The sequence below is a fragment of the Euleptes europaea genome, chromosome 3, assembly GCF_029931775.1.
Source record: "Euleptes europaea isolate rEulEur1 chromosome 3, rEulEur1.hap1, whole genome shotgun sequence".
NCBI lineage: Eukaryota > Metazoa > Chordata > Lepidosauria > Squamata > Sphaerodactylidae > Euleptes > Euleptes europaea.
In genome coordinates, this window is record NC_079314.1 from 71,850,032 (window position 1) to 71,863,160 (window position 13,129).

Sequence of the window (13,129 nt, forward strand, 5' to 3'; positions counted from 1 at the left end):
TCATGTCAGTTGGCGCTCACCTCTTTCAAGGCAAATAATGATTGTTATTAATTTTGGGGTTGCAGTCAACACAAGATTTTCTGTCCTTCGCTTATTGATGCTGTGTTATATGAGGCTGCACAGTGAGGGAAGAGGGATGGCTTTGTTGTTCTCCGCTGTCTCTTTTAGACTGAAGACATCTTGAGCTGGTGATGCTATCCCCTTGCTAGGTTTGCCATGTTCTATGGCATCCTAACAAGCACTGGGTTTGCAGTTGCCCTTGCTCAAGCCATGATGCCTCCTCACTTGCCAGGAGCTTCAGTGCTGAGTGGAAGAGGGGGGCCTTCCTGATCTTCAGGGTGCCGGGGGTGGGGGTCAGTATTGCCCAGCAAGATTGCAGCTCATCTGAGGATGACTTGGCAGCTGCCTAGTCAGTCCTGCCGTGCTCTGCCAGTGCTGGTTCTGCAGCTGCCCTCACCTTAAAGAGCCATGCCTGCAAAAGGCCTGACTTGTGGTTTGTCCTTGCCAGGAGCTTCTACAAGCAGACAGTGAATTAGCCAGGCTTCTTTTTTCTTCAGAACTCATTGTACCAATGTGCAGAAAGGAAGTTTATAGGGCTCCAAATGTTTTCAGGTAATGAATGATTTGCTGCTCTCTAGATGCCCATTTCCCCCATCCGAATTCTCAAAACTCTGCCTGGGGGCTTGTTTTTGTTGTTGTTTCGAGAATTTAGATGGGGAACACGTGCATCTAGAAAGTGGTAAATCCAAGGCAAACCCTCCTAGGCACAAATGGCCTCAGAACTCTGCACGGGGGCTTATTTTTGAGCTTTGAGAATTCGGATGAGGAAAATGCGCGTCTAGAGAGCGGCAACTCCAAGGCAACACCCTCCACGCGTTGCCCCTTGCGGAAGGGAGCCTTCCCCCCACACTTCTGACTCGGCTATCCACGCTAGAGATCCTCCCCAGTCCCCTCTTCCTGGGTTTACCACGAGAATCGTATTGGGGGCAGAGGGCGGGGCGCCCCGCCCCTGCAAGGTCGCCATCGGGAACCGACAGCCGCACGGGCTGCTCTCGGCGCCTCTGGCGGCGCACTGCCCGGGCGGAGCCGCCTGCTCGCGGCACCGGAAGATCCTGCGCCTTGAGCCACGTGGCTGGGCGGGCCAGCAGGCGGTCCTGGCGGCGGGGAGTGCCGCCGCCGCCGCCGCCGCCTGCCCGGGAGCGGTGGCTACTCCCGCGGCGGACGAGGAGCTGGGCGGTGGGGCGAGCATGGGCGGGGCGGCGCGGCGGGGCCGTCTGGCGGCGGGGCTGCTGGCGAACCTGGCCTCGTCCATCTGCATCGTCTTCCTGAACAAGTGGCTGTACGTGCGGACGGGCTTCCCCAACCTGAGCCTGACGCTGGTGCACTTCGCCGTCACGTGGCTGGGGCTGTCCGCGTGCCGGGCGCTGGACCTCTTCGCCCCCAAGAGCCTGCGGGCCCGCCAGGTGCTGCCGCTGGCGCTCAGCTTCTGCGGCTTCGTCGTCTTCACCAACCTGTCCCTGCAGAACAACACCATCGGCACCTACCAGCTGGCCAAGGCCATGACCACGCCGGTCATCGTGCTCATCCAGACCCTGGCCTACGGCAAGGCTTTCCCCGCCCGCATCAAGCTGACTCTGGTAAGAGGGGGGAAGGGGGACGTCCAGGTTGGGCCGAGGCAGCAGCCCTTCCTGAGGCCGGGCAGGCCCGTAGAAGAAGAAGAGTTGCTTTTCGTATGCCGACTTTCTCTACCGCTTAAGGCAGACTCAAACCGGCTGACAATCCCCTTCCTTTCCCCTCCCCGCAACAGACACCCTGTGAGGTAGGTGGGGCTGAAGGAGTGTGACTGCCCAAGGTCACCAGCTGGCGGGATGTGTAGGAGTGGGGAAACAAATCCAGCTCACCGGATTATCCTCCACCGCTCCAAACCACCGCTCCCAACCACTACACCAGTAATACGCAGTGCCCACTTCGAACCTACAGTCAGGGTTCAGCTGGTGAAAGGAGAGGTACAGGCAGGGGCACAAGTATTCCAGGATGCGGCTTCTCCCCCCCCCCTTTTGCATATGTGTAAAGATAAATGCCCTTTCCCCTATAGTTCGAGGGCCAATAGCAGGAATTCACTCTGCACACGTACAGAGGCGCTTTTGATTTCTACTGCATACACTCCGGAGCTGAGATCTAGTAGTGGAAGCAAGTTTTGGCTTGGTTCCTGATGGGGTATGTTGCCTTTGTGGTCTTGCTGGGAGTAGGTGTTACCCACCCCCAGTTCAAAGAATGCACAATTCCCCATAGGAAGCCAGCTTGCTAAGATTGAACCCTTTCCAAGTTGGGGTGTTTTTCTGCCCCCCTTCAAAATCATAGACAGGTCTTCAGTAGCTAATGAAGAATGAGAAGAGAGCTCAGGTTACAAAGTACAGTAAAAAAGAAAGGCTCGAATGTTTTTATTTATTTAAAACGTTTGTTAGCTGCCTTTTTACCTTATAGGTAGAACAACTGACAACATTAATAATAATAACATACAATAAAATACATAAAAACACAAGTTTAAAAAATAATAAATTTAAAACTGCCAGTAGGCAAAACAACAACAACCAAATGCCATCATAAATAAATTTTAAAAGTTGTCGCTGCAGTTGCATTTTCAGATCAGAAAATCTGATTTAAATTACACAATCAGAATTTAACTGGGAAGTCGATTATCTTCATCTAGATATGAAGGTTTTCTTGCCCACTGCAGGTATTAAATGACTTTAGTGATGTTCGGGAGTAGTAAATTGCCTCACCAGTTTCTGTTGTGAGTGGACAACTCTGCTTCTTTATATTTGTGCTTTGCATAGGAATCTCACAGACTATACTTCTGGTATTCCAAGGCCTTAGGATCATACTGTTTACATTTGTCGTTTCTATACTCATGTTTACTTGTATTATCTGCCAGCTGAGGCAGCAAATAATACCTAATGGTGGGGCTCTGGGCTTGCTGTGTGTTCAGATATTAAAGTCCTTCAGTCTGGCTGTCTTCACCCCTGTGAATGAGTGCCTGGGTCTTGACAGGAGAGTATGAACGTTTCTTAATGAGCTGGAAGGTCCCCTAGATGAGCAACTCTCCTGTCTGGGTGGGATTTTCAAATCTCGGATTTGAAAGGGCAAACAGCTTGCAGTTTGAATGGGCAGGGTCCAGAAAGCAAAGAGAGGCCTGGCTGAAACAGACCTGGTCTAAACATGTGGTAGAAAGGGGCTGCACCACTTCAGGTTATGGGGGAGAAAGATTCATGTTTTTTGAACACACATGAAGCTGCTTTATACTGAATCAGACCCTTGGTCCATCAAAGTCAGTATTGTCTACTCTGACCGGCAGCGGCTCTGCAGGGTCTCAGGCAGGGGTCTTTCACATCACCTACTTGCCTAGTCCTTTTAAATGGAGATGCTGGGGATTGAACCTGGGACCTTCTGCGTGCCAAGCAGATGCTCTACCACTGAGCCATGGCCCCTTCACCCTTTAATGCTCCCCACACCATGTAGAAATTAGAATGCAAGTTCTAGTGTGGCTCTTCACCTGCTGTGCATTTTTCTACTTTCAAGGAATAATTAATGTAAAGAACACTTGAGAAATGTAACCCCTCACCCTCAGTCTGAAGCAGTGCAGTCCATTCTACCACCTCAGCACTCTGCCTCCTCCTTACCACCTCGTTCTGCTGCATGCTTAGACCCAGACGTGAGAGCCCAGTCAGGGCGGACTCGTGCCAGTTGATTTCTACAGATCTGTAGTCTGCTGAAGGAGTGCCTGTCTGTTTTCACTGTGCTGTACTTGTATAAAGCAAATCTTTTAAAGAAACTAAGTCTCCAGTTGTTTCTCACACAAAGGTAAACTAAGATAGCAATGCAAACAGGTCTACTTAGAATCCTACTCGGGTCTCTTTAATGGGGCTTTTCCCCACAAAGGTTAGGATTCTGTCATCTGTAGTATCATCCTTGGGATTTCTCATAACTTCAAGAAGCGACGAGTGTGCAGTACAGTTACAAGGAATTGGATAGCATTAACTTGGAGAGAAACTGTGAGTTGATAATGATTGTTTTTAGAATGCAGCCATAATAGCCGTCCTGAAAGAAGCCTTCCAGCGAACAGTGGTGGAATCACAACAGCCGTGAGGCAGAGCCGCTTCAAAAGTCTGTGAAGGGGAGTCTGGAGGAGGAGGCAGCTGGGTTTTATCAGCAACCACAAGGGGGCAAAGCTGACTCAAAAGCCAAGCTGCAGAGTATCTAGTGGGCAATGGAGGAGGAGATCTGTGAAGGGGATGAGCAGCAGAAGGAGTTTCTCAGTCACTGGCTGAGAATCAAGAGGCTCTGTCTATCCAGGAGCCAGCCACAAGTGAAGAAGCTTCCCCAAAAGCTGGAGGAAATGATCCAGGAACAAGGGAAGAATTTGCAGGAGTCATTGCAGTCTGCAGGCTGTTCTATAATGAAGATGCTTGGTGAAGAAGAAAGAGGTGTTCCGTGCAACAAGTTTGAAGAGATTGATGGGATGGCATTCTACTTTGCTTTCACACACAGTGCAGGAGACTCGAGCAAAGGACTATTTTCTTGAGGAAAAAGTTTGACTGGGATGTTGACATGATCACAGAAAAGGTCCCAAAGATCTTTTTTCCAGCGACAGGATTTCCTATGGCATAAGTCTCCAATGTGTTCTCATCCAAAGGAAAATAAACCCCTGGAACTTCTCACTGAATCAGGGCAATGGAAAGTGCATGGACAGCACCAGTGGCTCATCACATTTAGTTCCCTGTTTACCTGAAAGGAAAACTACTTCCCCCCCCACCAGCATGTGCTCTCAAGAACCATAGGGGGCTCATTTTAAATTGGCATACATGTTATATATAATAATAACTCATTTGTAAATATGGTATTTTGCCTAGCACTCTGGTCAAAGATCCAGATGCTTTAGAAAAAGAGATTATAAGCACCTGTTGTTGCTATTTAATTTTTGAGATACTATTTCAATGTATAGGAGCCCCATGGCGCAGAGTGGTAAGCTGCAGTACTGCAGTCCCAAGCTTTGCTCACGACCTGAGTTTGATCCCAACAAAAGTTGGTTTCAGGTAGCCGGCTCAAGGTTGACTCAGCCTTCCATCCTTCCGAGGTCAGTAAAATGAGTACCCATCTTGCTGGGGGTAAAGGGGAGATGCCTGGGGAAGGCACTGGCAAACCACCCTGTAAACAAAGTCTGCCTAGGAAACGTCGGGATGTGACGTCACCCCATGGGTCAGGAGTGACCCGGTGCTTGCACAGGGAACTACCTTTACTTATTTCAATGTATAGAGTGGGTTTCAGTCTTTACCTTATTAACTCTCATAGGAACCCTGTGAGAGAGGTTGTGTGGGAAATAATCTCTTAACACAGGCTACCTGGGTTGAACATTGTAGCTGACTGCAGGTTTGTACCTGGATCTCCCACATGCATTTGAATAGGCTTCACTGCAGGCAGCAAACCCACAGTTTTCATCATGCGGTGACATTGGAGTACTGCTTATTTGGAATTCCTGTCAAGAAGCCAGTGGCGTCAATCACTCATTTCATGGGAAACCTCAACAGGGCGCAGTGCAGATTTATGTGAGTGGCACATGTTGTGATTGCTAGAGCATTCTGGCACTTCCCCAGACCTTGAAAAGAGAAGCAGCATGGAGCCCATTGATCATGGCTTGCAGTTAGAGGAAATGTATGATGGCACAGGGTTAGATACAAGTCCAGTAGCACCTTAGGATTGGTTGTGTTAAAGTCTTTCCAGGTCAGCAGCTTTTTGTGGGAGCTGCTACACAAAATTGGGCAAGAAATGGGGTGCTTACCAAAGCCCCCTCTGGGAGCAGCTGCTGTTCCTCCTGAAAGCCAATGCTGGGTGTTGTTGAAAACAAGATCTTGCAGCTCATTGAAAAGGTGCAAATCAGGAGGACATTTGGGCACAACTGGTGGTTGCTACTTTTATTTTTCTTAGGGTGTGTGTTGAATTGGTCTTCTGAGGTTTAGTACTCTGTCAGGTAATTGAATGCAATGTGGGGGCTTCTCTTAATTTGAGAGTTACATTTGGGGGGCTAGAACTTTCAAGGTGTAGCTAATTGACATTTTTATAGGTAACGTTTATCTTTTTCCTCTCCCTTGCAGATTCCTATAACTGTAGGTGTTTTCCTAAATTCTTATTATGACGTGAAATTTAACTTTCTTGGAATGGTATTTGCTTCACTTGGAGTTCTTGTTACATCCCTTTATCAAGTGGTGAGTAAATTAGGGCTTTTCACACTACACAATTTAAAACTTTTTTTAAATTATACATTTTGATGTACTGTGCCACGTTTTGTCCACACACGTACCCTTTTGCCCTATGCATCTCTAGTGGAGAGATGTCAGAGCAGGAAATGTGACGCAACTCTATTTTGTACAGTACAGAGAACTCTTGAGCAAACTAAATGTACTGTGCCACGTTTTGTCCACACACGCACCCTTTTGCCCTATGCATCTCTAGTGGAGAGATGTCAGAGCAGGAAATGTGACGCAACTCTATTTTGTACAGTACAGAGAACTCTTGAGCAAACTAAATATTCAGTTTCTTCTTTGCAAGAAAAAGGCAGTTTTTGTATATCGATACTATGGCTTGAATCCAACCCTGTGTGTGTTGCAGACTTCATATTTGGGTGAAATGTGCTTTGTTTCCTTTTTTTGGAAGTACTGTAGTAATTGCAATAGACTGCAAAGGTGCACACTTGCTGATTCGAAACTGCAGTTGCATTTTTTTCTTTTGTATTCCATCCCAGAGGTCTGAGTCCCACCAAACATTTCCACTGACACAAGGATTTCCATTAGTAGAGCCCCTCTCCCACTGCAGCCTTAAATGCCCCCCAAATGCTGTCCTCAGAAACAGGGGACCCCCAAAAACAGCACGATGGGTAGCTGGAAGTTTGCAGCTGGAGAGGGGAGCCAGTGAACATTGTCCCACTCCCTATGTCAGCAGAAATCCTTTGCAGGGTCCAATTCATTGATTCTCTGCTGTGTTTGCTTAAGCTTGGGGATCTGATACACACCTGAAGTAAAAATGTTGTCCTGGAGTACCATGGAACATCATTTATCTGAGTAATCTGTTTAGAAAAGAGGACTTTGTCCCTGTTTGCTTGTTCTGTTTCTCCCAATTGTAGAAGGAGGTGTACAATAATTTTTTTAAAAAAGATGGGAGTTAAGTCTGAGATGGAAATACCTGTTCAAAACCTAGACCTTCCCGAGATGTCATTAAAATTGATAGTATTAAAAAAAGTCAACCTTTTAATTTTAATTTTTATCTTATTTTTTAGATTAAAGTAAGCATCTGTCTCTTTAAAATGAATTCTGTATTTAATATGAACATGTTTGACTACACTTATGAACATGTTTGACTACACCATATGTTAAGTTTTCAAATTCTGAATATATATTTTTTAATTTACTTAATTTAAACCCTGCCTTTCTCCCCAGTGGGGACCAAAGGCTTACATCATTATCCTCTCTTTCATCCTTTGAAATAGGTTAGGCTAAGACTCCCCTAAGGTCACCCAACAAGCTTCCATGGCAGAGTGGGGATTTGAGCCTAGGTCCTTCAGAGAGTAGTCTAACCACTGCACCACACTGGCTCTTATTTTCCATCACCTTGAGAAATGCTATTTTGCCTACTAACTTACACTGCGTCCTTGGCATCTGGAAATTTCCAAGTGCTTGCCACTTGTTGAATGCATGTTTACATGGAAGCATGTCCCAGTGTCCCACATAAGGACAGCTGCCCAGATCTTTTAAGTAGATACATCTGTCTCTTAGCAGGCATAATTGTGCAGTGCATGTGGACTGCATAACCATAAAAGCTGTATTACAGGGATCCCCATCATGATGCTGGGGGCACCATGACACCCACCAACACCTTTCCTGGCCCTCGCGTCGTGTTTTTAGAAAATGGGTGGGGCCAAGGAGGGCTTCTGATTGCCCCGTTGAGATCTGATTGGCTGTGCAGATTAAAATATTTCAGTGACAGCTGTCACTATAGTGTTGGTTCAGTGACACTGCTAGTATGCATATTCAAAAATATATGTATAGGAATGGATTAAAATACATGGTTGACATTGATCTTTTTATTTTGGTGATTTAAATTACATTGATTTAAATAAGTCTACTCTGGGCATTTGGGATCCAGACCTAGTCCTTTGCATGTTTAATCACAGTGGTTTTCCTGTTAGCATGGGCCAGTGTAAAAAGAAGATGCATTTGAACTTTCAAATACTGTAGATATCCTTGCAGGTAATGTGAGCAAATGAAGCTGTGTTGACCAGATTGTTTTTGTTTTGTTTTGTTAAAGTAGGTAGCAACATTGTTATTTAGTAGAGGTTTGTAACTGCCCTTTCATATTAGAGCTAGATGTTTCACATTATTAATTTGTAAATGTTGTTTTGTTTTAGTGGGTAGGAGCAAAGCAACACGAGCTACAAGTAAACTCTATGCAGCTGCTGTATTATCAAGCCCCGATGTCCTGCGGCATGTTGCTGTGTATTGTACCCTTCTTTGAGCCGGTGTTTGGAGAAGGTGGAATTTTTGGACCGTGGACACTCTTTGCTGTGGTAAGGTTTTGAGAAAGGGTTTCTTAAAAATCGCAAGGCATTTGTGCTTTGATATATTCATCTGTGTGACACGGAGTAGGAACTGGAATGTTGAAAATCCGCTCATAATTTAAAACAAACATAATTTTTTGAAACACCAGCATCAAATGTCGGGAAATAAAGAAGCCCAAGCTTGGAAGCTTTTGTTGAAATGGGTTGATCTAAGATGGCGGATTCAAACATCTGTTATCCAAACTGGCGGTTAGGTTTTACAGGTGCTGACTAGTAGGAATCATGGAGAATAATCTTTAGGATCTGAACAAGTTATGGATTCCAATGCTCACATTGGTTGGGCTATACTTTGCTTAACTTTGTTGAAGGAAGGGGCTGTGGGAAGGAAGGGGCTGTGGCTCAGTGTCAGAGCATCTGCTTGGCATGCAGGAGGTCTCAGGTTCAACCCCTGGCATCTCCAGTTAAAGGGACTAGGCAAATAGATGATGTGGAAGACCTCTGTCTCAGACCCTGGAGAGCCGCTGCTAGTCAGAGTAGACAATACTGACTTTGATGGACCGAGGGTCTGATTCAGTATAAGGCAGCTTCATGTGTGTAAGAACTTTATCATTGACTGATGGTTGTGAAGTATATGGCTCATGACACCACTCAGACACTTCCAGCCATTCAATTTCTAAGTAAATACCAGGGTGGGGAGAGAACTCCACCTTCTGTTGTTTTATGTTGGGGTTCTTGCCAACAGGGAAGTGAAAATGGCTCTAAAGCAAGCCCAGCTGAGTTCCCCTCTCCCCGCTTGACACTGTGCAGTCCCAACATCATGTGAAAGCAGATCATAACTTGCTGAGCTCTGTGTGTCCCCAGGGTGACCTGGACCCTTGGAAAACCTCACACCCCCAGCATCCCTACTTATCTGGGAGTAAATCCCTAATATGATTCAATATAGCTTACTTTTGAGATTTGTTTATATCCCGTATTTGTGTTTGATTCTCACCTTGCTGAGTTCTATTGTACAGTAACACATCTGTTCTCTATTTTTAAAGTAGGCAATCCTTGACTTGCTGTATTTTCTGTGTGTGTTCTGTTTTTCCACAGTTTATGGTGCTGCTGTCTGGAATTATAGCCTTTATGGTGAACTTGTCTATTTACTGGATCATTGGGAATACTTCACCAGTCACGTATCCTTTTCCATATTTGTAATTTCTGTTGCTTTCAGCTGAGAAATATTTCTATATTATTCAGTCTGTTATGGTGATTTGAGGCCACACACACACACACCCCAGCAGCCTCTACCTAGGAAGACTGTGGCCCAGTTGTGTGGTGCCAGCCATTGGGCTAGGTCCACTTGCATGGTAAGAAACTCTCAAGGACTTGTGGCAGGGTGTCTCACTTTCCCCTATATCCCCCTCCCCCACACTATTTCTTCTTTTTCTCCTCCTGGCAACCCAGATATCCTCTCCCTTTCCCCTGTCTCATTCTCTTCTCAGACATTCATCAACCTACCTTTTATCTGCCTCCCATCTTCAGCTGTATTTATTATTTATTTACTTCATTTATTCCCCACCTTTATCCACATTGGAGACCAAAGCAGTTCACATTATTCTCCTGTCCTCCTTTTTAAATGCACAACAACCCTGTAAGGTAGGTCAGGCTGAAAGTATGTGACTGGTCCATCATCACCCAGTGAGCTTCCACAGCAAGATGAGGATTCAAACCTAGCTCTCCAAAACCCTACTCTGAAGCTCTAACTGCTACACCATGCTGGCTTTCATCAGAGGCCAAAACAGGCCTGGAAAGGGCCCTGTCCCCTCCCCCTGCCTTTTACTGACTAAACTAAGCCTGGATTACTATGCCTAGCAACAACTACTGAGGGAATCTGTTGCTTAAAGCCACAGGTGCTCCTTTTATCATTGTGGGGTTTTTTAACCTCCCCAATGTATTTTTTTTAGGTATCACATTTTTCTGCAAACCTAGGGCTTTTTTCAGGTTTGTAGAAATACCTGCCTTACCCATTCACAGCTTCAGTCACATAATTTAAGTATTCTCAGATTTAGCTGACTTGGCTATTAGTACATAGATGATAATTTTTTTATATCATCTACATTAATATATTTAATGTGGTTGGACTGAATAAAAACACAATAACTTGGATCCAGAGATCCTCCTGGGAGAATAGAAAACACTTCTGCTTGTGAGGCATTTTTCTTCCCTGCCTAACCTTCTTATTAGAAGCTTTTGACTGGTTGGGCGACTTGGCAACATCCACTGTATAAATGGAAATGTCTTTCATTCATTCATTGTGACCTTTGGATTCAAGCTATTGTATTTTTCCATCTTTTTCTTTCTTAGAAGGGATTTTACAATCCCACACAAAGTAAAGTTCAAATTCTTAGATTGGTTTAAGTAAGCTTAATTTGGTTTTGGAAGCTAGGCCATACATTTCGAGACGAGGGTTTGGAAGAAATCTGTGGAAAATCTTTTAAATATCTTGGTGGGGAAACAAAAGTGGGTGTCACAGGCCTGGGTCTTAACATGCAGGAGAATGAGGTGTTCAGAGTTCTGAGGTGATAGAATATACTGTATTCCTTCAGACTACAGATGGAGGGACCACATCTGTGAATGTTCCTTGTGTAACTCCCTGTGAATAAAATATTAGCACAGTAGGAGCAGCCTGAACTTGAATCTTCCTCTGTGATATGTAAGATTTAAATATGTACTGTTTTAATATTGGGGGAATACAGAAATGGCATTCCCCCAGGACAGCCTGAAGTGGTGTAGTCCACCTCAGGATTCTACCCCCTCACTTTGCTGCATATATAGACCAGACCAAAGACAACACAGAATGAGTGGGCATAAAATAAATATCACTTTAGGAACTGGAAACTGCAGTTAAGTATCTAACAAAGGTAGAATTGTGCTTCCCCCTTTGCGGGGGAAGTAGAAAATGCAGACATGGATTCTGGATTCAACCAACATGTTTATGATGCTCCAAATAGTAAATAATTTGTTTAGATTAATTAAAATGATAGTGTTTTCAGCTAGAGCTGCCAGGTCTCCCACTATGGCGGCAGATCACCCTCTGGCAGCCCTGGTGGAACACAGGCAGGATGGTGCTGCTGCAGTCATCTTGTTTGTGGGCTTCCTAGAGGCACCTGGTTGGCCACTATGTGAACAGACTGCTCGACTTGATGGGCCTTGGTCTGATCCAGCAGGGCTTTTCTTATGTTCTAATGGTTGTAATAGGTACAGCAGCAAGGGAAAAATGAAGAGGATAGGTGTTGTTCCAGTGTGATGGTGTCAGTTCAGGCCCAATCCTGGAAGTGACATCAACATGTTGGCCTGACGTGATGATATTCCTTTCAGAGTTGCACCAGAAATGACATCATGGTATTGGGACAATCCCTTTTTGAATGTCCCCATACCCTTAAACTTCTCACTGGTTCCCAATGCTAAGCTGACAACCCTACTCTCAACTAGGCATCCAGGCAGTAACCTTGGTATTTTGTAGTGCTTAAATCTCATCTTAAATTAGAATTATGTCTTATATTATTTATTAAGGAGTTGAAAGCGTATTAACACATTGTATTGAAGTTTGCTAGCATATCTTTTTCAAGCTTTAAATGCTTGGGTGTATTTTTATTGCTCTATTGAGTTAAATGCTGTTGGAATTCCAGTTTATACAGAATGAATTTACAGGGTACATTACATGAATATTATCTGTTTTATAGTAGAAAAGAGCTACCTAAAAACTAAAATCGTAGTTGACAGAGTGATGGGGAGTCATCTAGCTAGCAAACCCAAGAGACAATCCTTTGTACAGTTAAGATGCATTGACTCCCATTTACTTTCATTGGGATTTAATCAGGCTAATTTTGCAGAGATTTGTAGTCTTTGGGAATAAATAAGCGCTAAATAAATATGGTACGTTGTTCCCTGTTTAACCATTGCTTTGATAGAGATTCTCCTTAACAGAAATGTAAAGGTACAATATGTTTGGACACTTCAAATTCTGCATTACTCTCCTGGGAGGGTACCTCCTATTTAAGGACCCTTTGTCCATCAATCAAGGCCTTGGGATTGTGTGCACATTGTTGGGAATTTTAGCTTACACCCACTTCAAACTCAATGAGCAAGATGGGAGTAAGAGCAGATTGGTGCAGCGTCCATAGATCCAGGTCCGACGTGGAAACAGTTGTTTGGAACATGCACTGATTTAATAACAAGCAAAATAGTTGGATTAGACAATAGCTGCCTCCTATTATTAATGAGAGAAATGTAGTTATGTTCTTTGGGGGTGGGGATCAGTCATTACATAAAACTCAGCTTTTATAATCATGATCCATGGTTTGTTTTTTATTAACATGTAAATGGTTTATTTATGTAATGGAGTTGTTCATGTTGAATTACAGTGGCAGTTCTAAGAAAACTCTCCTGTTTATACCAAATGAATTTACTAGGACAGATGGGAAATTACATGCCAAAGGAATTCATTTTTTCCTTCTGATCATGTCAGTGTTACATCTGTTA

General features: G+C 44.6%; 1 protein-coding gene across 1 annotated transcript; it reads left to right on the plus strand.

The window, feature by feature from the left end:
- Positions 1 to 1,247: 1,247 nt before the first annotated feature.
- SLC35E3 (solute carrier family 35 member E3) lies at positions 1,248 to 12,888 on the plus strand. The gene is made up of 5 exons (XM_056847237.1): positions 1,248 to 1,637; positions 6,150 to 6,260; positions 8,456 to 8,614; positions 9,698 to 9,780; positions 12,585 to 12,888. The coding sequence occupies exons 1-5, from the start codon at positions 1,248 to 1,250 to the stop codon at positions 12,769 to 12,771; spliced, it is 930 nt and encodes a 309-aa protein (XP_056703215.1). The 3' UTR covers positions 12,772 to 12,888.
- The last annotated feature ends 241 nt before the right edge of the window (positions 12,889 to 13,129 follow it).